The sequence below is a fragment of the Phascolarctos cinereus genome, unplaced genomic scaffold (genome assembly GCF_003287225.1).
Source record: "Phascolarctos cinereus isolate Bilbo 61053 unplaced genomic scaffold, phaCin_HiC Scaffold_4;HRSCAF=312, whole genome shotgun sequence".
NCBI classification, from domain to species: domain Eukaryota; kingdom Metazoa; phylum Chordata; class Mammalia; order Diprotodontia; family Phascolarctidae; genus Phascolarctos; species Phascolarctos cinereus.
Genome location: NW_027555847.1, coordinates 29,074,356 through 29,099,254, shown reverse-complemented (window position 1 = coordinate 29,099,254; position 24,899 = coordinate 29,074,356). Strand labels below are relative to the sequence as shown.

At 41.9% G+C, this 24,899-nt stretch overlaps 1 protein-coding gene across 1 annotated transcript in view; it reads left to right on the top strand.

The window, feature by feature from the left end:
• Positions 1-24,899, top strand: part of ADAMTS9 (ADAM metallopeptidase with thrombospondin type 1 motif 9) — a 191,988-nt gene that overhangs the window by 3,700 nt on the left and 163,389 nt on the right. The window contains 1 exon segment of the mRNA XM_020978321.2: positions 5,180-5,342. Coding sequence (XP_020833980.1) covers positions 5,180-5,342 — 163 coding nt within the window.

The window sequence follows — 24,899 nt, the reverse complement described above, 5'->3', positions numbered from 1 at the left end:
AAAGCTCCTTTCATGACTCCAAACCTCCTCAGAAACAAAGGTCTATGTTTAATAAATGATCAGAAAGTTAAAGCTGGAGACTTCCCTGCCCCCAGGCCAACTCAGTTTCTAACCTTAAGATAAGGGGTAGACTCCAGTGACAGCAATTTGGTGTCTTGTCTTCTTGACCTGCAGATAAAAGGAAAAGGGCTAGAACAATAGTGGGACCCTACCTTTGGGCACAACTAAGAAGGCTGTTTGGCCTTTGAACACCTAGCAATCATAGGATCACGTAGGAAGGCATTTTTGAGGTCATCCAGTTCAGCCTCCTCTTATTTTCAGATGTAGAAAGTGAATCCCAGAAGAGTGAAGTGACTTCCCCAAAGCCACACAGGTAGGAGGTGACAGGGAGGCAGATTTTGAATTCAGTCCCTTTCAATCCAGACTTTTCACCTTGCCTCTTCACTTATTACTTATGTGATTTTGTTATTTAACTTCTTGGGTTGTCATTTTCCTCATCTTTAAAATGAAGGGTTAGTGTAGGCGATCTCTGCAGTCCTTTCCAGCTTAAAAATCCGTCATTCTATAACTTCTCCCTCCTCCAAATGATAGAAAGAAAAGACTGATGCACTGGCAACGTGGAAGCTCTGACTATGATAAAGCCAAGTCACTGAGTTCTCTTGGCCTCATTTTTCACATCTGGAAAATGGAAGGGGTAGACATAGATGATCTCACTGGTCCCTTTCTGATCTGTTCTCCTGTAGTTGCCCCCCCCCAAAAAAAGATGCAGAGACACTAGAGTGGAAGAAAGGAAAAAAAAACTGTCTCCCCAGGAAGCTTGGCCCAGCGGAAGGACTATCTGACGTGGAGTCAGGAACACCTGGGTTCAAATCTGTTTTTGTTACTGCCTAGCTACCTGTGAGCATAGGTAAATCATTAGAGTTTCCATTTCCTTACCTGCAAGATTGACATAATACTAACTGCAATACCTGTGTCTCTGGGTTTTTGCGAAGCTCAGTTGTAGTGTGTGAGTGTGTGTGTATGTGTGTGTGTGTGTGTGTGTGTGTGTGTGTGTGTGTATGTAGTGGTTTGCACCTTTTTAAAGACCAGAAACATTAAGTTACTTTACCCAAGATCACACAGCTAGGAAAAGGCAGAGCCAGGGTGTAAACCTGGGGCCTTGAATTCTGGGTACTTCGGAAAGAGGCTTAACTCTGGAATCTAAAGATGCAGGGTCAGATCCTTCCTTTGATTCTTACTGCTGCCCATGGGACATTAGCTGTGTTATTTAGTCTTCTTTGGCCTCAGTTTTTTCATTTGTTAAAGGAAGAGGTTGGACTAGATGGTCTTTAAGGACCCTTCTTGCTGTAGATCTGGCTTCCTATAATTAGTAGAGGACAAGAGTTGAATGAAATAGGTCATAAGCCCTGCTCTTAATATTCTAAGCTCTTCAGACTTGAAGATAGGGCCCTTGCGTTATTCATATTTTTATCTCCCCCAGTACTTAGTGCATTATAGAGTATTGGGTACTAATTAGTATTGGCCATTTTATGTAGTTGCCCACAAGCCTGGTTAGCCTACCCTCTTTCCTATGAATTGTCACTTCGTATATTGAAACTGGCCTCGATGGCATGATGGAGATGGGCTGATATTAGCAGTGTGTCAGTCAGCATGTAAGGATGTGAGTGCATCTCATCACCGATTCACTCTTCTGGGGGAGACAGGAGGATGAGTTTCCTCTGGCACCTGACAACTGCTAGTTCTCGTTCTCTCTCTCTCTCTCTCTCTCTCTCTCTCTCTCTCTTCTCTCTCTCTCTCTCTCTCTCTCTCTCTCTCTCTCTCTCACCCTCACCCTCACCCTCACCCTCCCTTCCTTCCCTCTGTCCTCCCTTCCCCCCTGGAAAAAGTAAGAGTAGAATCATGTTGAAATGGACACAATCTACCTTGTAAATCAGTACACATTTCCCCTTGCCCCAAATTCCACTTTCAAAAATAAAAATGCATGTAACAATTCTTTCTTATGAAACACCAAGTTAAGGACTCATTTTTACAAGGTATAGTCTAGGTATAATTAATGAATAGAGACTCTCAGGAAGTCTTGAATTTTAAATCCTGCCCCATACTAACTAAATGTGTGGACTTGGGCAAGTCATCTGAGTTATGAATCTCAGTTTTTCCATCCATAAAATGGAGATAGTAATAGCAATCTGTGCCAAGGTTGTTGTAAGGACCAAGCCTGATAAAACTTAAAGTGCTTTGCAAACCATATAAACGCTGCCTATTAACTTTAGAAGCTCATGGTCCAACCCCTCATTTTAGAGTTAAGGAAACTGAGCCTGAGAAAGATTTGGACTATTTTGGGTTCACAGCGTCAGAGGTGGGAGAAGAGAATTGTCTTCTTAACTTGGTGTGTGGATATTGCTATACTTGCCACCTTTAAGACAAAATGAAATTCCTTACACAGAACTCCAAAATGTTAAGTGACTCTAAAAATCTCTCCTTGTCTCCTCTTTCTCTCTCCTCTGCCCTCTCTCCTTTCTATTCTATTTTGAAATAGCATATATCTCATAGCAACACTCACCCATCCCCCATCCCTGCCCCATGCAGTCTACTTCCTGACTTCTTGAAAGCAAAACAGGAGAAAAGAGAGATTGCTACTGATACTGGACAACTTTACACTTCAGCAGTTGGCTGGTTTTTAAAAGAAAGGCGTTTCCTAACTTTGATACATTAGAAACAATGTCGCACTAGAGTAGCATGGTGTGCTGGTAAATGTTTAACAACCAGCTTTCTAAGAAAACCAAAATTGTACCTACACCATATTTTTAAGTTTGATACACATTAACATTTTCTCCACACTTTCTTAAGTCTAGACAATGAGAAAAATAAACAAGTCAAGCCCTGATTTGTAACATTTGCCAATTTCTGAGGCTTGAATGTTCAACACTGAAAAATTTAATGATCTCCACTGTTTGAGCTGATTGTAGATGGCTTGGGTTCAAATCCCAGCTCTGATACTAACTCTGTGAGCCTCAGTTTCCTTATCTGTAAATTGGGGATAACAGCAATAAGTAGCTGCCTTATAAGATTATCAGGAGGCTCAGATGTGAAAATGGCTATAGAGCATTCTACAAACCTTAAAACACAATTTAAATGCCAATTTTTTTATTCTTTGGTCTTTTTTTCTGTTTTAAATTGTCCTCATTTACAACTTAGCAGTCATATATTGAGTGGGAGAATGCTCACTTTGATTTTGATATGGAAAAGACTTAGTAAAACTAGGATTTGAACCTTTGACTAAACTTATTTGCTCCAAGATTAAAAAAAGCTGTTAACTGGAAGAGCCAGGATTTGAATGCAGGTTTTCTGCCTCTAAATCCAGTGTTTTTCCCCACCAAACTGTGAATGAATGAATGAATGAATGAATGAATGAATGAATGAATAAAAGCATTTAGTGAGTGCTTATTTTATGATAGATATTGTACTAAGCACTGTGGATAGAAATGCGAAATGGAAGCAGTCGCTGCCATTGAGGAGCTTACATTCCAATAGCGGGTGGGTTTTAAACTGCTTTAATTTTTTTTTTTATGAGTGTGTGTATATGTCATGGACCCCTTTGGTAGTCTGGTAGAGCCCATCGACATCTCCGAATAATTTTTCTTAATCCATAGTTGAAAGAAATGCTGAATTTCAGTTAGTTTATTGAAAAGTAAAGATGTATTTTTCTATTTAAATTCACAGATCTCTCCCAAATTTGGAGGTCTGTGGTTTAAGAACCCTGGCAATAGTGGATGACAGAACATGCATGGGGTAGCTCAGGAAGGATGTTTTGTTCTAGAAAATTTATTCACAATTGTTATTCCTTACAAAGAAAAAGAAAAAAAACACAATAGTTATTCCTTAGGAAAGCGGGAAGGGAATAACATTTATATTGTACCTATTATGTGACAGGCACTAAGCTAAGCATTCTTCCAAATATTATTTTATTTGAACCTCAAAACAACTCAGCAAGGTAGATGCTATTATTATACCATTTTCATTTGTTTGTTTTCGGTTGTTATTTCAGTCATATCCTACTCTTTGGGATCCAAACTCTTCTCAACTCTAGCTCTGGTGCTCTATGGATTATGCCACCAGCTGCCAGGCATCCTAATATTCCATTGCACTAATATACCATAGTTGGTTCTGCCATTCCTTAGTGGTTGGGGGCATAGTTTGCTTCCAGACTCTTTTAGTATTACCTAACATGCTGTTTGGGACAGTTTTTGTATAGATGGCTTTTTTTGCCATCAGTAATCTCCATAGGGTATAATCCTAGTAGGAAGACTGACCAGTTCAAAGGCTATGAATAGTTTTGTAATTTTTCATGAATAATTCCAAAGAGTTTTCCAAAACATTGGGACCAATTCTCAGTACTACCGAGCAAAGAATTCAGCACCAAACCTACCTTTCTCTATCTCGTTTCTGACCCTCGGGTCCCAGGTTGCCTATGATGCAAGATACCCTTTATCTAATGCTTTGGGGTTCTAAAATACTTGACTGCTAATAGCTCTTTATATAGCTGAGCTTCAAGAAAGGGATGTGTGTGTGTGTGTGTGTGTGTGTATGTGTGTGTATGTATGTATGTATGTATGTATGTATGTACTCATGCACACGAGCATGAGTTCCATGAAATCGGAATGGAATTGGGTTGCATTTCTTGTCATAGATATAGAACTAAGAGGTACCTTTGAGGCTATCTACTTCTACCCCCTTATAGATGCAAAAGCAAAACAAAAAGTCCCAGAAAGGGCAAGCGATTTGCCCAAAGCCACACAGGTAGTGACTGGCAGAACTGAGATTTGAACTCAGGTCTCATTGATGTGTTTGGATCAGAGAATTTGGATGTATTAGGTAGTATGGGCAGGAGAAATCAAGAATCACAGAATTTGAGAGTTAGAAGGGACCATCCATTCTTCCTCATACACGAAAGAACTCCTCACTAGACCATACCTAACAGATGTCAGCAGCCTTTGCTAGAAGTATGGCAAAGTCAGCAAACTGGTATTTCCTTGCTTTGAACCCCAGTCAATTTCTATAAGCAAACACAGGAAGGATCTTGCATTCCGAGATGGCCTCTGTTTTTCAATGACTGTGGTTGGCTGTTTGTGGGCTGTGGACTGAGGTGAAATAGAGCATTTCTTTTTTCATTTGTTCTCAGCTGGGCACATTCCGGTCTCATGATGGGGACTATTTTATAGAGCCACTGCTGCTCCTGGATGGCCAAGAATATGAAGACGAGCATAACAAGCCCCACGTGGTTTATCGGCGAAGCGCTCCTAGCCAAGACTCAGCCGCCAGAAGACGCACCTGTGAGACAAAAGGTAACTTGATTGAATTCGTAGCAGTAAACTGTGACTCAGCTGATGTGGCTAATCTCCAGAGGGACCTTAGAAGATAGATACCTGGCCCTTGAAGCCAGAGTCTTCTGGTGTAGTCCACATTCCCTCAATTTCTCCTGATGAAATTTTATTTTATTTTTTAGAGGCAATATGGTAGAGAGAGTGATAGGCTTACAGGTCAGGAAGACCTGGATTGAAATCTGAATTCTAGTCCTTAGTAGCTCTATGACCTTGGGCCAGTCACTTAACCCTGGAGGCCTCGAGTAGTTCCCTAGGATTTTTCTCAAAAGCCATAGATGGCTTGCAGCCTTGACTTGATGACCCTGCACACTGGCAAGTTCCCTGACCCTTCAGAAATTATGGATCTTACACTTGTTTATGCATTTCTAGCTAGGATGCTGTGTCAGCCATGAAAACGGCCCCTTTCCATCAGTCCACAGAACCTTGCTTCTGAAATTCTCCCAAATTCCTTCAGATTGTGGACACATTGTCTTCTTTGTACTGGTGTGCATTTAATGTTCTGCTGTCTGAGGAAGTATGATTGCAAGCAGGCCTATGGATTGTATATTTGGCTGTGAATCAGATTTTTATTTCTGTACTTTCTGATTTGTTTGTTATTTTTAAGTCCTAAATGGTTTTGGGGAGCTATGTGATGAAGTGGTTAGAGCATCAGGCCTGGAGTCAGGAAGATCTGAGTTCAAATGTGACCTCAGACACTTACTAGCTACCCTGGGCAAATCACTTAACCCTGTTTGCCTCAGTTTCCTCATCGTAAAATGAGCTGGAGAAGGATATGGCAAACCATTCCAATATCTTTGCCAAGAAAATCCCAAATGGGGTCATGAAGAGTTGGACACAACTGAAAACAACTAAACAAAAACACGGTTTCTTTCCATCATTGATGGCTATAGTGCAAAGCCTTCCTTCCTTTCACAAGTTCAGACCCTGATGGCTCTTTTCTTAGCCCTGTGTCTTTAGCCAGTAATTCTATGCCAGGCCTTCATTTCTCATCTGCTGTCCTACATTGTGGTTCCTAACCATTGGGGCACTTATGTTTACATTTGTAAATATTTAAGTCAGTGGTTCTTAACCTGCCACTCAACAATCAATAAACATTTTTTAAGCACCTACTATGTGCCAGGCACTGTGCTAAATGCTGACGATATAAAAAAAGATAAAAAACAATTGCTGTTCTCCAGGAGCTCATGGTCTTCTCGGGGAGAGGCTCCATCAGCAGATTTCTGTGGGTCCATGAATTTGGATGAGAAAAAAAATGACATGTTTATGTTTACTAAGCTCTAACTAAAATCAAGCATTTCCTTCAATTATTTAGAACCATTATTCTGATAAGGGGACCATAGGTTTCCCCAGACTGCTAAGGGGGTCCACTACACAAAGAAAATGAAAAACTTCTGATCTAAATGGTCTAAATGTATTTGACAATAAATACTATTTAAATCCCCCTTAATTTGTTACAGAAGATTCTCAGGCCTCCTGTTTCCCAAATTTGATTGTAGAGATATTTATATATAGAATTCAAGTTGGAAGGGACCATAGAGGTCATACAGTTCAACCCTCTCTCATATGACACATGGGAAAATAGGGGCTCAGAGAAACACTAAAGTTATATAGGTCAAGAACTTAAAGGGGACTTAGAGGCCATCTCATTTTACAGATGAGGAAACTGAGGTCCAGGGAGATTAAGTAATTTGTTCTTCCAAGGCAGCCCAAGCAATCGATCTACAGGCATCTATTAAGTGCCTACCAAGTGCTGGTGTATACTAGGTACCGAAGAGACAGGTGTAATAAATTTAACGAATTTATATTTTAACAGGAGCTTAGATTCTAATGGTAATAAGTAGCAAAGCCAGGATTTGAAGCCAAATCAAGAGTGATATGGTACAGTAGAAGAAACACTGCCTTTAGAGTCAGAAGACTGGAGTTCAAATCCTGCTTTTGGCCACATAAGTCTTCTTTGGTTCTCAGTTTCCTAATTTGTAAAAATGAGGAGGTTCGAATAAATCAAGGATTCCCAACCTGGGTTCCAGGAACTTGTGGAGTGGTAAAGAAAAATATTTTATTTGTTATTTTAACATAATTGGTTTCCATTGTAATTCTATGTGTTTTATGCATTTAAAAGCATTATTCTGGAAAGGAGCCATTAGGCTTCATCAGGTTGCTGCCAGAGGGGTCCGGGGCACCAGTGAGGTCAAGAGTTTCTGTAGTATATGGCCTGTGAGGCCTCTGGGTTCTATGATCATTAGACCCTTAATCAGGCACCCTTCCCACTTCTCTATACCACCTCCCCATTTTCCTTATCTTGTGAAACTCTGCTTTTCCATTCATTTGGGGGTGCCCCCTCAGACATCCCAACACACAGCAAACCCAAAAGCCATCCAGTATCCTAAAATGTCTGAACACAATCTCTTCTTCCATCAAATCACGTTTCATAAACTACTACCTGGCCTCAAGTGATCTCACTAACCCATTAAGTCCTATTGCCTTGTAGGATTTTCCCATCTTCCCCAATTTCTTGTGCTTTGTTTGTGCTGCTGTGACTAAATTGGATGTGCCTGGAGGGGAAAAAATATGTGTTTGTTTAGATTTTCTTGTGCTTGGTGGCAGGGATGCAAAGGTATCTGTCCTGTTTCTTTTGTATTTTGTCCAACACCACCAGCTGCTGGTGTGTTAGAGCCAACTCAATGTATTGCACCCTCATCGGAGTGGCCACAGTGAGTAGGCCTTTGAGTGACTTGACCTCCCCAATCTCCAGCAGCTCCTGCATCCTTTGGCACATTGTTTAAAAATACAGCAGGGAAGAAGTGCTTGGGGGTGCTTTTATATCAGGGGAGCCTCAGTTTACCAATGAAAGCCATGTGTTCAAGTACATCAGGTTGGTGTGAAGCCTTCCTCTCTCTTGTTGAGCTGGTATACTCAATAGTACTCCTCTAAGACTGATAGGATTCTAGAAAGTGATCTGATTTCTTTCTCTGTAGTTGTACTGGTTGCTGGCAGGTTCTGGGAAATGATTGATGACTGTTGTAAAATTCTTATCATTTGTTACTTTAAATTCTATAAATTGAGTTGTGTCAATCAGTGGGGATTCATGAGCATCCCGAGGGTGGAAACTGATTTTTAGGAACCCAAGGGAGAACCCATTTCCCCCATAATTCAGAATTCATGGAATTCAGGGTCAATGAAATAGGCCCAGACATGAATCTAAAAATAGCATAAATAAAAGCCCCCAATAGACGCTTTGACCATCTGTTTGTATTATGGTCAATAGAAGGACTGATTCGTTATTGACTTCTACTTGAATTCAGCAAGCATTTATTGCAGACCTACTGTGTGTCAGGCACTCTTCTAGTGCCTGGGCACAAAGTTCCTGCCCATTAGGCTAAGGAGGTAGTATGGTATAATATATTGCAAGAGGGCTAGCCCTTGAGTCAGAGAACCCAGGTTCAAACTGTGCATGAGTTCCAAGACAACCTCCTTTGACTATTCAATGCCACCTTCGCAATCATAGAACCCATTCTTGGGTTCTCTTTGGAGGTTTGTCATTTGAAGACCAGTGAGGCAACTCTGACCTTTCCTAGCCTGGGAAATGGATCAGGAGCCCGGCCCAGTTTGTTTCCCCCCCAGCCAGTTTGAATGGTTCTTCCAAAGGTTGCTGCTGGACTATGCCACTCTGGTTTCTCTCTTCCAGCTGCTTCTGCTCCCCTTCTTTGAATTCAGATGCAGGAGGCTCAGAACAGTTGGAAAGAACCATGGAATATGGCACAATCCATCAGCAGCCGTCGAAGGGACGGACGAGCAGGTCATGGAAACCACTGAAACAAGGTAGCCATTACTCACAGAGGAAAAATAGTAGGGGGGTGGGAAGAGTCCCAGGGAGACTCATCAGGGATGGAATGTGTTGAGTTCTGGCTTTGGGGATTCACCCTTGGTAGGGTTAATCTAGTGCTCCTTGTTTCTCCCGTGCTCATTTTATTTCCAGTTCTTTGTGTCTTTTTCTTTTCCATGACATTGTAGTGTTAGAGATAGAAGGGATGATGGGGAGAGTCCAGTCCAACCCCATCATGTTGCAGAGGAGGAACCTGAGGCCCAGAGAGGCCCCAGAGCCAACAAATGGCAGAGCCAGAGCTAGATCAGGTCTCTCTTTCTAGTAATCCCTCCACCAGACCACGCAGCCTAATTTTGTTATGATCTTCCTCTCTCGTTCCTCCTATCCCTGGTCCCCTTCATATGATATGTGTGTAGCTGCTTATGTGTCTGTGTTTACACCCATTGGTCCCTTGAGTTCCCATGTATTTATTTGTGTTTGTTTCTTCTGCCTTTGATTATAAGTTCCTCAAGGGCAGGGAGGGTCCTCTTCCCTCTTCATGCTCATCAGGTTATAGGGCATCTATTGGAGTGGTTGGCTAAACACCACACCCAGCACGGAAGCCAAATGGTCAACTGAGGGAGCCATTTGGAAGAGTTTGCTGTTGTTTTTGTAAGTTGTCTCCTGCTAACCACAGGAGTTGATCAACACCATTACTTTTCCAGCTGGTCCTCCAGTCAATCAGGAAACCAAGTAGAATGTAAGGGCTCTATGCATTTTTTTTAAGCGTTGACTGTGCCAGACACTAAATGCAAGTACTGAAACAATCCCTTCTTTCTCTCAAGGAGCTTCCAGTCTTTTAGCGTCTTGGAGAGAGATGTTCTTTACTTAATCCTGAGTTTCAGAGCGTTTGGATCTTTTCAATCAGTGAGAAAGACATATGGTCTGGTAACAAGAGTTTCTACTGGTAGGGTGGAAAAGGGGGAAGATTTACAGTCAAAAGTCATGGATTCAAATCCCAGCTCTGCTTCCCTGAGTTCTCTTGGGCAAGTCACATTGCTGCCCTCGACTTCATTTTCCTTGGTTATGAAATAAGAAGAGTGGAAAACATGGGTTCTGAGGACTCTTCCAACTCTACATCTTCAATCCCATGAACTCCAAAGTTAATATCACTTTGGTGGAGCCTAAATGTGTTTTTAAAGTTATGATTTTTTTCTTGCAGTTCTTTGTTTTTCACCATTTCCAAATATATTTCTCCCCAAAGAGTTCCCCTCTGTAACAAAGAACAAAAAAGAGATTGTTTTTAAACAAACCATTCCATTTTTAAACTAAAACATCAATCAACCTTGATGGTTCACATAATGTTCCAAACCCATAATCCCCCACCTCTACAAGGCAGGGAAGGATGCACTTTTGTCTTTATTAGGACTATTTAGGGCCAAGTGTTTATTACACGAGTACTACAGTGGTAGGTCCTCAGGTCTTAAAGGCAAAAAGAAAACAAGTCTGCCTTCAGGGAGCTTACAGTCTATTGAGACTTCCCCTTTTTTCCTTTTTTTATGTCTTGAAGAGTTGAAGGAAAACCAATAAATGTGCTGTACTTCATTGTTATTCTTAATTTTTGTGTCAATTAGTATTTATTAAGCACCTACTCATTATATGCCAGGCAAGAAAAAGCAAAAATCCTCCTCTCTGTGCCCCGATCCCTTTGCCCCCCAGCATGTTGGCTAGACCAGATCTCCTGTGTTGATCTTGGGATCAGAGAATCATAGACTTCAAGGTAGAGAGGACCTCAGAGGCCATATAGTCCAGGATTTTACAGATGACGGAACTGAGGCTGAGAGAGATTACATTGCTTAAGGTCATAGAAGCAGTATGTGTCAGAATCTGAACCTGGGTCCTTTTAGTTGAGAGCCAGTGAATGCTCTTTTCACCATGCTACAGAGCTTCCTCTAAATAGGCCAAGAGTTGGAAGGCTTGGGTGGACTGGAGTCTGACTCACTGGAAGTACCCTACCTTGGAGTATGCAAGAGAAGGAATTGGAGAATTTCTGTCTTTATTCTGTCCATCAAATTCTGCCCATACCCTTCCCTTTTAAATTCAGTGCTAGTCAAGAAAAACAAAAATCCTATTAAGAAAATTGATCTGTTCCACAGACCTTTTTTTTTTTTCAGTTGGACTTGGGAGTTTCACTTCTTTCAAATGGAAGCTCCTTGAGGGCAGGTCCTGGTTTTGTTTATCCTTTTTATCCTCAATACATAATAATGTGCCTTGCACATAAGTGATTAAGAAATGCGTATTGATGGATGGATGGACAGACAGACGGACTGATGTAAGGTCGAATGTAGATCACTGGGACCTGCCACAAAGGGGCAGCCAGGTAGAGCCATAGTGCACAGAACACCAGGCCTGGAATCAGGAAGACTCATCTTCATGGGTTCAAACTTGGCCTCAGACACTTACTAGCTGTGTGACTTTGGGCAAGTCACTTCACCCTGTCTGCCTCAGTTTCTTCATCTGTAAAAAGAGGTGGAGAAGGAAATGGCAAACCACTCCAGTGTCTTTGCCAAGAAAACCTCAAATGGGGTCATGAAGAGTCAGAAATGACTTAAACAACTAAACAACAGGGAAGGAAGAAGAGTGTATCCTCCCAAGCTTCACTTTAGAGGAAACTAATATTACTTACCAGGGTTTTATTTCTAAGTTGGAGGAAGGAGTGGGGGGTGGGGTGAGGAAGTAGCTCCAACAGCTTGGATCTATCCAACCCTTTGCAACAGAAACAGTCCCCCAGAGGAATAACTCATTTTAGGGAAATCCTTGGGGGAAGGGAGAAGTTATGGGTTCCTCACAGGTTCCTCCCAGACCAGCTAAGTGGTCACCTCCCTCACTGAAGCAAATATTTAAAGAACAGTCCTCAAGTCTTTGGGGGGGAGGAATGGGGGAGATGAGCTATAGGACCCCTCCAATTTTCTGTCCTACAGGCAGTGCCCCAGTGCTACAAAGTGCTTGAGGGGCTGGGGAACTTAGCTAGCCACAGCCCAGCCCCCTGGATAGTCAGGCCCCTGACCTCAGGGTGACACCCTAAAGCTAGACTGATAGGAACAGGTCAGAGAGACCTGGGTATAAAGGAAATGGTGATAAGAAACCCCAGAAACCCTGTTTTCAGATTCTTTCAAAGCCTAAGAACACAGATGTAGAGCTGGAAGGGACCTTTGAGATTTTCTAGTCTGCCCCCCCCATTTTATAAATGAGGAAATTGAGTTCCAGACAGTGACTTGTACAAGGTCATATAGGGAAGGGAAAGAAACACACGTTTATGTGTTATATGTTATGACCTACTGTGTGCCAGGCACTATGCTAAGCACCTTTTTAAAATATACAGAATAAGTGGGATTTTAACCCAGGGCCTCTGCCTCCAAATCTAGGGATCTTCCCACCATCTCCTGACCCCTCCTTTATCTCAGAGATGTTTCCTTTTTGTCTTTTTATATTACCTGGATTTCCCTCTGCCCCCAGATAACCATGCCTTATAACAAAAAATTGAACAGAAAAAAAATTGGAAAAAAATCAGCATAATTGATCAATATGTCGGGGAAAACTTGGCAATGTGTGTGTGATACAGCTGTAGATCACCCTCCCCCCCTGCCCCACATACACACACACACACACACACACACCCTCTGTAAAGGAGTGGGGCGAGGTACCTTTCTAAGAGACCTTTCTGATATCTGTGTAGAGTCTCATTTCTAAGCTGCTATTTATAGAATCCTTCACAGTTTGCAAAAGCACTTTATGCACAGTGGCTCACATGAGTCTTAAAACACAACCATGCTCTGTGGTACGCACTGTAGGTTTAATATCCCCATTTTACAGGTGAGGAAACTGAAGCCAAGAAACGTCGGAGGCAGGAATTGTTTCCTTTTTTGGCTCTGCGTCCCCAGCACACACAGGGCATTGTCAAGCACATGTGAATAAGTGCTTGCTGACTGGTTACTTAAATGACCCCCCATGGTCACACAGTTAGTAAGAATGAGAGGTGGCATTAGAACCCCGGTGTTCCTGACTCCCAAGCCTCATGGGCTACACCCCTTTCCGTGCCTTCTCTAGCAGAGATTCATTCACTCAAGAGACATTTATTAAGAGCCTGCAGAGTGCAAAGCACCATGGAACATGAAATATGCAGGATACAAAAATTGAGTAAACGGATTTAACTTGTCCTTAAGAAGCTTACAATTCCATAGGCTTGTGTGTTGAGGAATGATGAAATCCAGAATCAAGGATCCTAGATCTAGGTCTGGAGGGGACCTCAAGGGTCCCCTTGTCATTTTACAGATGAGGAAACTGAGGCCGGGGTGGGGAGGTGATTTGCCCAGGGTCACACAGGTTGTAATCATCAGAGCCAGGATTTGAACCCAGGTTAACTAACTCCATGTTGCTTTTCCATTCTTCCTTGCTTCCTCCATCTATTTTTTATTTTAAATCTATCCCATCTTTGCTTCTAAAAAAAGGGTCTCATTTGTTTTTTCTTTATCAGTTTTCCTGTAGGGAACATATTTAAGAATGCAGAACTCTCAAGGTTGCCTTGGGTCCAAGGCTGGTATGTTCCTTGGAATCCTTTCAGCCCTTTGACTGAATCTAAACTTCACAGAACAAATCTGCTTAATAAAAGGATTTATTCAGTAAAGCTTGGATTCAGTCAAAAGGCTGCACCCAAGGACCTAGAAGGCCACATATGACGTCAAGGCTGCAAGTTCCCCACCCCTGTATCTAATCTGAGATGATACAGTGGAGACAGAGCTGGATTTGAGCCAGGAAGACCTAGGTTCAGATCTCAGCTCTGCTCCTTCTGACCTATATGAATTTTCCACTTCTGTTCAGTCATTTTTCAGTCCTGTCTGACTCTGTGTGACCCCATTTGAGGTTTTCTTGGCAAAGGTACTGGAGTGGATTGCCATTTCCTTCTCTAGTTCATTTTAAAGACGAAGAAACTGAGTCAAAGAGGGTTAAGTGACTTGTCCAAGTTCATACAGCCAGTAAGTATCTGAGGCTAGATTTGAACCCATGAAGATGAGTCTTCCTGACTCCAGGCTTGGAGCTCTAACCACTGCTCCACCTAGTTGCCTACCTCTAAGGCACTACGTGTCTCTGAATATTAGTTTCCTTATTGATGGAAAGAGTGGGTTGAATGTCAAAGGATCTTGAAAGTTTCTTCTAGCCCTAAAGCTCTGATGTTCGGATTTCAGGGGTGTAGCTAGGTGCATGGAAGTCTCACTATTCATCAGTCAATCAACAAACATTTACTGAGGGCCTCCTATTTGCCAAATGCTGTGCCAGGGTCTGGGATACAAATGCAAACCCCCTCCCTCAACCTCTCTCCTTTAGGTTTTGGCAGTGCCACCAGCAGGCATCTTCCTCCTCTTAAATAGAGTGGTCATAATGGGAATTTATGTAGCACATCTAGAGTATCTACAAGGCATCCTGTGATATACAATGTTTCATTCGAGCCTTATAGTAACTCTCTGAGGCAAGTTGTTGGGCCCATTCTATAGATTAGAAAGCTGAGGCTTAGAGAAGAGAAGAGGACTTACAAAGGTCCCACCACGAGGCTAGATGAAGGCAGTAGTGAGCCTGAGAAGAGCCTGAGAAGAATAAGAAAACTAAGACCATAACCCAGGTCTTCAGATTTCCAAACCCTGCACCCTCTTCAATTCGCCAGGGTACTGTGTTAATCCCATGGCAAATTATTGTATTTATACATGAGACAGAATGACGAAGTTGAGAATCATTATTCCCTCAGTTTATTAGAAATAGAGCTGGACCCAAAGGGACCAAGAAACAAAGCAGGTATGTTTTGAGGAAAAGTGATCTGGTGGGCAGCTGGGTGGTGCAGTGGATAGAGCACCAGCCCTGGAGTCAGGAGGACCCAAGTTCAAATCTGGACTCAGACACATAACACTTCCTAGCTGTGTGACTCTGGGCAAGTCACTTAACCCCAGTTGCCTCAGTAAAAAAAAAAATAATAAATTTTTTAAAAAAAGAAGTGATTTGGTAGGGAAAGAGAGAACAAGACAGTCAGGAGCTGGCATGAGGAAGCTGGCCAATGGTACCAGGTCTGAGGCACTTCATGCTTTTTACCTCAGTCTGAATTTGTAAAATCATTATTTCCTCATTCTTGACTAATGGATTCCCAGTTTTCTCAACCTTGGAGTTATATGAACTGATTTAAAATCCTAGCTCTGCCACCTGCATGACTCTTACTTAACTTTGGCCAAGTTCAGTCTCTGGGCCTCAGTTTCCTCATAAGTAAAATGAGAATTTAGATGAGTTAGCCTCTAGAGTGTTTTAAATCTGAATCTGTGATCATACACTATGAATAAAGATTAAAGAAACATGTCTTAGCTGCAAGACACAGCGTCAGACACAAGAAATGCAAAGATGACAAGGAGTCAGTACCTGCCCTCATAGTGCTTATATTCTTTGAATTGATTTTATATTGGTGGCATAATTATTTCTTTTAGCTATTTCCCCCCCTTAATCCATTTTCTTAAATTGTGTTTCCCTTTTTATCCCTTTTATTTTAGTCATCCTTTTGACCACTTTCCAATTGGATTTTTAGTTAATCATTCCTTCTCTCCTTTCCATAGGGCAATTGTTTACTTTCTAATTTCAGCCCTGGTAAGCAGGTGACCCCTCCTCTTCCTCTAATTCTCGTTCATTATCATAGTCAGGTGGCTATTCTAATGGGCAACTAGTTAATTCTGGCAAGTTTTGGAACAGAAGCCCCCTAACCCCCAAACCCAGGCCAGATCTCCATGAACAGAACCCAAGGGGAAATGGAAGCTAGAATGAGGGTAATTCCAGGGAAGACAAATGGAGCCTTGTTGTAGATTGTTTTCCCTCCTTTGTCTGAATTAACTTGATGCTGGCTGTATTTCTCTATTTTGTTAACAGTGGGGAAAACCCACCTCTCCCTGGGGATTTCTCCAATTCTATGCCCCAAGAATTAAAAAAAAACAGAATTTGCCAAAAAGCCATATTCTGAGGCCTAGAAGAGCTAGCTTCTAATCAGAAACGGAAACCAAAGAGAACCCTTGGTTTCTAAGACCAGGACCTTTTTAGCAATGTCCCTTACATCCATTTTCCCTACTTATCCCATTCTCTTTCCCCCATCCCCAGCCAGTTTAGCAGCTTCCTCACCCCAAAGTGAGCAGTCAATTCCTTCTGCATACCCTCTGCTTTCTGATTGACCCAGCTACTTTATCTCCCATGAGCCTAAGGCTTAACGCCTTTGTCAACACCTACCTGTCTGCTGTCCTAACTCCCAGTGTTCCTTGCCCTCTGCCAAAGACTAAGGGATGAATAAGATAATGGATCCCTGCTAATCCTGACCCTCTCAAATAACCATGATATCAGCTCAGCAATCCCACTTTAAAACTGATGTTTTACCTTAGTCAGGTCCCTGTGGAATGGGAACAGCAGCGGGGGCTATTTCAGGCATCTTAGCCTGATGATGGAAGAGATATTTGGGGTTGAATGAGTGGGTGGGACCTATCTAAGGCCTTTCTGATAATTCCCCAGTAGGCTATGTCTTTAGGAGGGATATCTTCAAGTGAGAAATCATGGAAAATGCATTTTGTTAGTAAGGAGGAATAATCACATTGATTTCTGAACTCAAGGTCTCCTTAATTGTGCAGGAGGAATTTGACATTTAAAACCCTGTATCTATCAGAGTGCTCGGGAGCTCTGAATGACCATTTGAAAGTTGCAAAGCATTTAGGAGACCCCAGAATGGAGCCTGAAAACAGAGGTCTGTTCACCCAGGCTTTTGGATAAGCAAGCTATAAACAAACAAACAAAAAATAATAATCAAAATTCAATCTAAAGTATTTATTAAGTACCTGTTTAGTAGGTGAGTCAACAAGAATTTATTAAACACTTACTGTGTTCAGGTATTGTGCTAAGTAAACATTGAAGATACCAAGAAAATATACTCCCTGCCTTCAAGAAGTATTCATTCTAATGGTGGAGACAGCACTCAAATAACCAGCTACATACATGATAAATACAGAATATATGGAAGGCAATCTGGTGTGAGAGGCAAAGGCTGCTGAGGGGACTGGGAAAGTCTTGTTGTTAAAGATGGGATTTAAGCTGAGTCTTGGAGGAAGCCAGGGATCTAAAAGGCATAAGTAAGCAGGCAGAAGGAACATTTTAAGGGTAGGCACCAGGGGACTGAGGTGTGGAGTGTTATACTCTAGGAACTGTCAGGAGGCCAGTGAAGCTGGATTGTAGAGTTTGGTGAAAGGACTAGATTTTAAAGAGCATTAAATACCAAGCAAGGGAGTTTACAGTGATCCTGAAGTCAATAGGGAGACATAGGAACTCATTGAGGAGGGGTGTGACCTGGTCAGACCAATGCTTTTAAATATTCACGTTGGCAGATGAGTAGCAGATGGATAAAGTAGAGAGATACTGAAGATGGGAAAACAAATTATTAGAATGCTATTGCAATAGTGGTGGTTGTGTGAATAGAGAGAAGAGGAATTGGGGGAGAAACAAGACTTGACCACAAATTGGACAGGTGGTGTGAGGGAGAGGCGAGTATGGCAGCAAGATGGTGAGCCCGGGTGATAGGGAGGATGGTAGTGCCCTCCACGGAAATAGGGAAATTCCAAAGAGAGTAGAAAATAGGCTAGTTTCAGAGACAGGAAGTCCTGGTTCAAAGTCCCACTGAGATCACATACTACTGAGTATCTGATTCTAAGCAAGTCACTTAAACTCTATTGCCAAGGCAACTCTCTAAGAATATTGCTTGTCTGCATGGGTGTAAGGAGCTCCCTATCCCAATGACATCACAGGTCCAGTCTTGTGTACAAAGAAAATGTTCCAGGCACTGGGGGAAAAAGAACAAAACCCAAAACATTCTTTGCCCTCCAAGAGCTTACATTCTATCGAAGGAGATACATGAATACAGATAAGTAATGCAGAGTATTCGAGAAACAAAGTAAAATGACTTCATTTTTTTAAGAAAAAGAGACTTTCATTAAATCCAAGGATTATTTTTCTTACTCGATTTATCTCAAGACAGAGTAAATCAAAGGCAAATAAATGGTATGGTTGTTGAGTCAGAATCTTTTAAAGGGAAGAAATAGATGCTAAAGGTCTCCAAGCTCATTATCACCCACATCACGGCTAGCTTTAAATTTGTCGTTATGTCCAATTCGAGATGCTGCAGTGGAAAGAAATGGAAAGTCTGGGCCTCCCAGTGTGGAAAAAAAAATTCAATCTGCTCTAACTGACCCCTCGTACTTGGCTTCTGAGGCCAGAGTCTTAAAGGCTTGACCTTATTTCAGGAATGTGGCCTTTACATTTTCCAAGGAGCAAGTCACCCACCCCCAAAATCAATGTTTCGGTGAAATGGGGTGATGGCAGCATAGGTTGACAGGCAGAGAAATGGAAGAAGGAAGGAGATGGATCTTAAGGGAATGTTGGGTGGGCAGCATGTAATTACAGATTTGACTTTGCCTAAGCTCCAGGTGCAGAATAATTATCTGATGCTTTCTATTCTGCACAGTTCAGCCAGTAGTTTTTTGAATTATAAAATGAAAGCTTTTTTTTTTTAAATCATATCTGGGAATAATGGCTACAGACGTAGCTCATTCTTGGGTGGTCATGTGATTTGGGACATTTGCTTTCTGTATTAATTGGTATGGAAAGTTGAGGCTGTACTTTGTGATGCAGGGAAGAGTGAAGGTTTAATTGGATGGTTTGAAGGAGCTTGAGCAAGCTTTGGAACCTAATGTTCTTTCTAGACAGGTGGGAGAGTGGTGCTCACAGCCCCCAAATGTGAAGAACATGAGTTGTCCTTTCCTAAGCCTATACATTTTAAGGGTGGAAAATGGTCTGTGGCTCAGAATAATGACAGCTGACATAGATTTAGATCTGGATAGGACCTTAGATGTCATCTAGACCAGACCCCTCAACTTCCAGATGAGGAAACTGAGGCTCATTATTTGAAACTAGGGTGTTCCACCTTCATAAACGCATCATCAGCAGGGATCAGCATCTTCTGCACTCTCAGTGCACAACAAAGCCAGGGATGCTGAAACAAACAGAGTTTTCACTCATATGGTCTGTATTGTATAAACAGATTAGGGAAATTGTTTGTAAGAGATTACTCACTTTGTGCAATGGGTGAGTTCATTCTTGAAAAGCTATAAGAGCTGCTTTAAGCTCCAGACCAAATTGCAGGTTTCTAACGCAGAATGTTCTGTAATTTCTAACATGGGAACACAGCCAGGAGGAGGCATTCTTTCTCCTTAGGCAAGAGCAGGGGTTTTTTTGGGAAGCAGGAAGGGAGGAGAGAGGGAGGTAACCTTGCAGACAACAAGCCAATCCCAGCTTCCAGGAGAGGGGCGGGCAGCTCCCCTGAGAGCTGAGCATTCAGGCCCAGGCAAACAGGCTCCCTGGATGCCCATTGTCCAGTACAGCACCCTGGAGCAAAGCCTTGTTCATTTGTGCCCACTGAGGACTCTTTATGGAAGTGAAACCTTGGGCAGTTTCTAGGCATCATATTTCAGCTATTTTAGCTTCTTCAGGGGTTCACCAAGGCCATACATAAGACTACAAGTGCCAGCTGACGGGATGAGATCAGTGAAAGGGAGAGGCTGGAATGTATGCAGGGTGCCAGTACGGAATTAGAACTTAGGCCAACACACCTCCACTGGGCTGAGTGTAAGCAAGGACACCCACAGGATTCCCAAGCAGCTGTTAGCTCAGTGGGGTTGGTGAAAGCAGAGAGGACAAAGGGGCTTTAGGGAAGGGAAAGGAGGGGGGTTCCCTGGAGCCATGAGATGAAGCTGTGGGCAGCTGGGAATCCCAGCGGCGGGTAGATTGACCTTGGTCAGCATGCAGGAACTGATGGAATTACTTGGAGAGAAGGTTTCAGGCCAGTCTGGAAGGTCTAACACACTCATAGCCTCAACCAACCATGGGGACCACTGCTGCCTAGGAAAGAGTACGCCTCCTATCTCCAGGAAAGGACTGATGAGTTTTCATTGCTCGATTTATCCAAGCACGAACATAGCAGAGCCAAAGTCAAGAGCATCCCATTGAAAATACTGGAGTCAAAAACCAATGTCTGTCAATTCATAAGGTCATAGCTTTAGAGCTAAAAGGGATGAGAACACATCAAGTCCAATCCTCTTATTCTGCAGATGAGGAAACTGAGGCCCCAAGGGGCAAAGTCACTGACTTAGCCAGGGTCATACAGCTAATAAGTGTCTATGGTAGGATTTGAACTCATTCTCCTGACTCCAAGTTCAGTGGTCTATGCATTCATTTTGAATGTACTAGTGTATGTAAATATTTGATTGAATTCAGTCAAGGCACTGTGAATATATACAATAAATATATGTGTAATAGGTGTCTTTATATAGTTATATATATTTATATATATATATTTATATAAAACAAATATTCATGTAATATTTACATGATGATATATGTCTAGATTTATATATATCTAGATTACAGTAAATATATTACTTATAGATATATTTATATATGTATATATAATGATTTTTATATTTCTATGTATAAATATATATTCACAGTGCCTTGATATATTTGTGTATGTGTGTATTCACAGTGCCTTGACTAAATTTAATCAAACATTTCAAAATTTTTCTACCTTAGTATTATATATATATAATTTATGTACATGTGTGTATATATAGATATTGTATATGTTTATATCTATATTTAATGGTATTTCTATCATGTCATCCCCATCCCTAGCTCTGTCTCTATGGTCCAAAATTGTGATTTCATTTATATAGAGAACTACCAGTGTGGACGAGGGAGCTAGTGGCTCAGTAGAGAGAACATTGAGCCCGGAGTCAAGAAGACCTGAGTTCAAATGCAGCCTCAGACACTTATTAGCTGTGTGACTCTGGGCAAGTCACTTAACCTTGTGTGCCTCAGTTTCCTCATCTGTAAAATGAACTGGAGAAGGAAAAGGCAAACCACTCCAGTGTCTTTGCCAAGAAAATACCACATGGGGTCACAAAGGGTCAAACATGACTGAAAAATGACTGAAAAATAGCAAAAACCAGTATGGAAAGTCACAGGTGAAGTGACTTGCCCATGGAGACAGAACCAGTATGTGTCTGAGGCAGAACTTAAATCCAGGGCCTTTGTGATCCCAACATTAGCCCAGTAATCACTGTACCATGTTTCCTTTCACCTGTCTCTTTCTCTTTCTGTGTGTGTCTCTCTCTCTGTATATATGTGTATATGTGTGTGTGTATATGCATGTATATGTATGTGTGTATATATGTGTATGTGTGTGTACACATACGTGCATCCATACACACACACCCATATTGACTTGAAGGTTGTCTATTACTATAGCCATATCTAGGGACACACCCCTAAATACTAAACCCTATGGGAACATAGTGATAATTGACCTGTATATGGCCCTTCAGTGTTTGTAAAATGATTTACATAACAACTCATGGGAGCCTCGCAGCAGATCTGTGAGGGGTAAGCATTTACAGGTATCATTAGCTCCATTTTACAGATAGGGAATTGAGATTCAGCGAGGTTCTATGACTTTCGTGGGCATGCAGCTCATGGGTCGGGGATGGGATTTGAACCTAGGCCTTTTGACTATTAAATCTCACTTGATACCCTCTATATCACTATGTAATTCAAGCACTAGTAAGTAATGGCCAGGAAATCTATTAGCAGAGGGTTTGGTTTTGTTAAAATAAATTTTCATAAATGTCTTTTGGTTGTTTTTTTTTGCATCACTATAATATCCTCCATTATCCCTCCTTCCCCTCCCAGAAAGCCCTCCCATAACAGATAGCATTTTTTAAAGACAAAAAAGGAATCAGCATAGTTTACCAGTACATCGAAAAAGTCTGAAATATGTGCACATACATGCCTTGTGAGCCCTCACTTCTGCAAAGGGAAGGGGCAGGAGGATCTTCTCATACTCTTTTCAGCCAATCTTGTTCTTTACAGCCTGGGTTTCCTTAATTTTTTTTTCCTGAGGGTACAATTTTACCATATTTGTGGTTTTTAGTAGAGACGTCGTGGCATAGGACTGAATTTCAGTTTCAGCTCATAAATCAAACAACAAGCATTTTACTGAAGGCAAAAATGAAACAGTTCCTGCCCTCAAGGGGCTTATGCTTACTTTCTATGAGAAAAAGAAACAAGAACACTTGTAGAGATAGATAAAGTAGATGGAAGGCAAAGGCACAGACTGGGGGAGGGGAGGGAATCGGGACAGGTTTCATGTACTTTGAACTGAGCTTTGCAGGAGACTAGGGATCCCAGGAAGCAGAGGTGGGAAGGGAGTACATTCCAGGCAGGAGTACATTCCAGGGGAACAGCAAGAATGCCAGTGTGTGTGAAGGAAGGAAGGAAATGAGTAATTATTAAGTGCTTCCTATGTGGCAGGCATTGCGTTAAGCTAAGCGCTTTACAAATATTATCACATTTGAAACTCCTCACAACCTTGCAAAGTAAGTGGTGTTACTATCTCTGCTTTACAGTCGGGGAAACTAAGGAACACAGGTGAAATGACTTGCTCAGGGTTACATGGCTAGTGTCTGAGGCAGGATTAGAATTCTGATCTTCCTGACTCCAGGCTCAGGGCTCTATCCACTGTACCACCTAGCTGAAGACTGGAAAAGTAGACTGAGGCCAGTGATTGGTATTGTAATTGGCAGACAACGTTGTTTATATTTGATCTTAGAGGTAACAAGCAGCAGCTGGAGTCTGTCGAGGAGGGGAGTGGTGTGGTTAAGTTTTTGCTTTGGAACAATCACTAGGACATGTGGGTGGAGGATGTCTTAGAGACAATCACTCATCTGTGAACCTCAGCAAGTCATTGAACTCTTCAGTGACCCTGGCAAGTCTCTGTAAGACAAAGATGGTCCTGATGTTGAAACCACCATTCTAGATCTCTATGTAGATGGCGGGCCCCTGTATTTAAGCTAGGACAACTTTATCTATGATGCCTTAGTTCTAACATAAATGAAATCTGGAAGGGACCTCAGAGGCCAACAATTCCATCTTCCACTGAAAGTGAAAGGATTCACCCAAAGTCACTGAGGTAATATGAGGTGGGATTTGAACCCAGTTCCTTTGGCACTATCCAGTGCTCATTCCAACATACTAAATGTACATGTATATCCATACTCATATGTGTTGACAACAATACCTCATTCTTAGTGCTTTCATAGTGCTGATCTCACTTGATTCTCACATCAACCCTTTGAGGTGGGTAGTGCAAATAGGATAGTGCCCATTTTCTAGATGGGGCTCAGAGAAAAAGAATAGCAATTATAATAACAATGGCTATCTTTAGTTGTATTACATGCCATATTATAGTACTTTAAGGTTGACAAAGCACATTATAATTTTACCTCATTATTATCCTCACAACAACCCTGAGAGGTAGAGGTACTATTATTATTTCCGTTTTATGGATAAGGAAACTGAGGCAGACAGAGATGAAATGATTTGCAATTCACAGCTAGTCAGTGTCTGAGGCAGGACTGAACTCAGGCTTCTTGACTCCAAGTCCAGTCCAAGTCCAGCCACACCAAACAGATGAATGGCTTTGTCTAGGTTTCCAGAGTAAGCAGATGGCTTGAGCTGAGACCCTAGTTTCATCTTTCCAGCTCCCACCCAGTGTTCCCAATACATTGTACTACACCAGCTACCCTCATTTATATCTTTATTGGAGAACAGTGAAATTAATCTAACACTCTCAGCCAAATCTGGAGCATAATCAGGGTTTTACCCCAGTTTATCCCCATGTGGTCACATGTTGGATTTTAAATGGAATGGTTTCACCTAGGAGTGCTTTTGCAAGACCTGATCATTAGAGCTGATTCATCAAAACCAGCCACAGTTTTAGCCCTCTCTACTTCCATTCTTTGGCAAACTTGCCTTAAGAACATGTTGACTTTGAGGGTGTCCCCACTTCACTCTTGTTTGCTGAATCCTCCTCCTCCTCCCACATTCTCTGTGGACTTTCTCTTTGTTGTTTTACTTTTGAATCCCTCTCCAAAGGTGTTATTAAGTAGCCGTCTGAACTTAAGTGATTAGTGGGTTTCTTAGGATTGGTTGGACATAGTAGGAAGAAGTTATCATTTCAGTTGGTTTGCTCCATCTAAGTTCCAAACAAGTAATTTTGTAACCTATACAAGTTTTCTATAGTAGATCCTCTGAACCTCAGCCTTTTCATTGCATGTTGACATTTACCCATCATGCCCACTGAGCAGATGGGAGATGGGGGTAGATTTGTGTACATTAGTTAGCTTGTGACTTGTAAGAATCTTGAAAATGTTTTAGGCATTTTCAGCGTCATGCCCTGTGCCCATGCAACTGTGTGTGTGTGTGTGTGTGTGTGTGTGTGTGTGTGCACACGTGTGTGTGTGGTTTTTGCTAGGACCTGTGACTTAATCAATGTGAAAAACTCCCAAGATGAAAACTTATGGGCTACTTGTATACCTATACCAAAAATCAGAGAGTTGTCTGATGTAATGAAGGGTTAAGTGACTTGCCCAATGTCACCAAACCGGTATGTATCGGGCAGGATTTGAACCCCAAGCATCCTGTCTCCAAAGCTGTCCTCTACCCACCATGCCAGATGCAATGCCCATGCAATTAATCCTTTTAATAGTTTA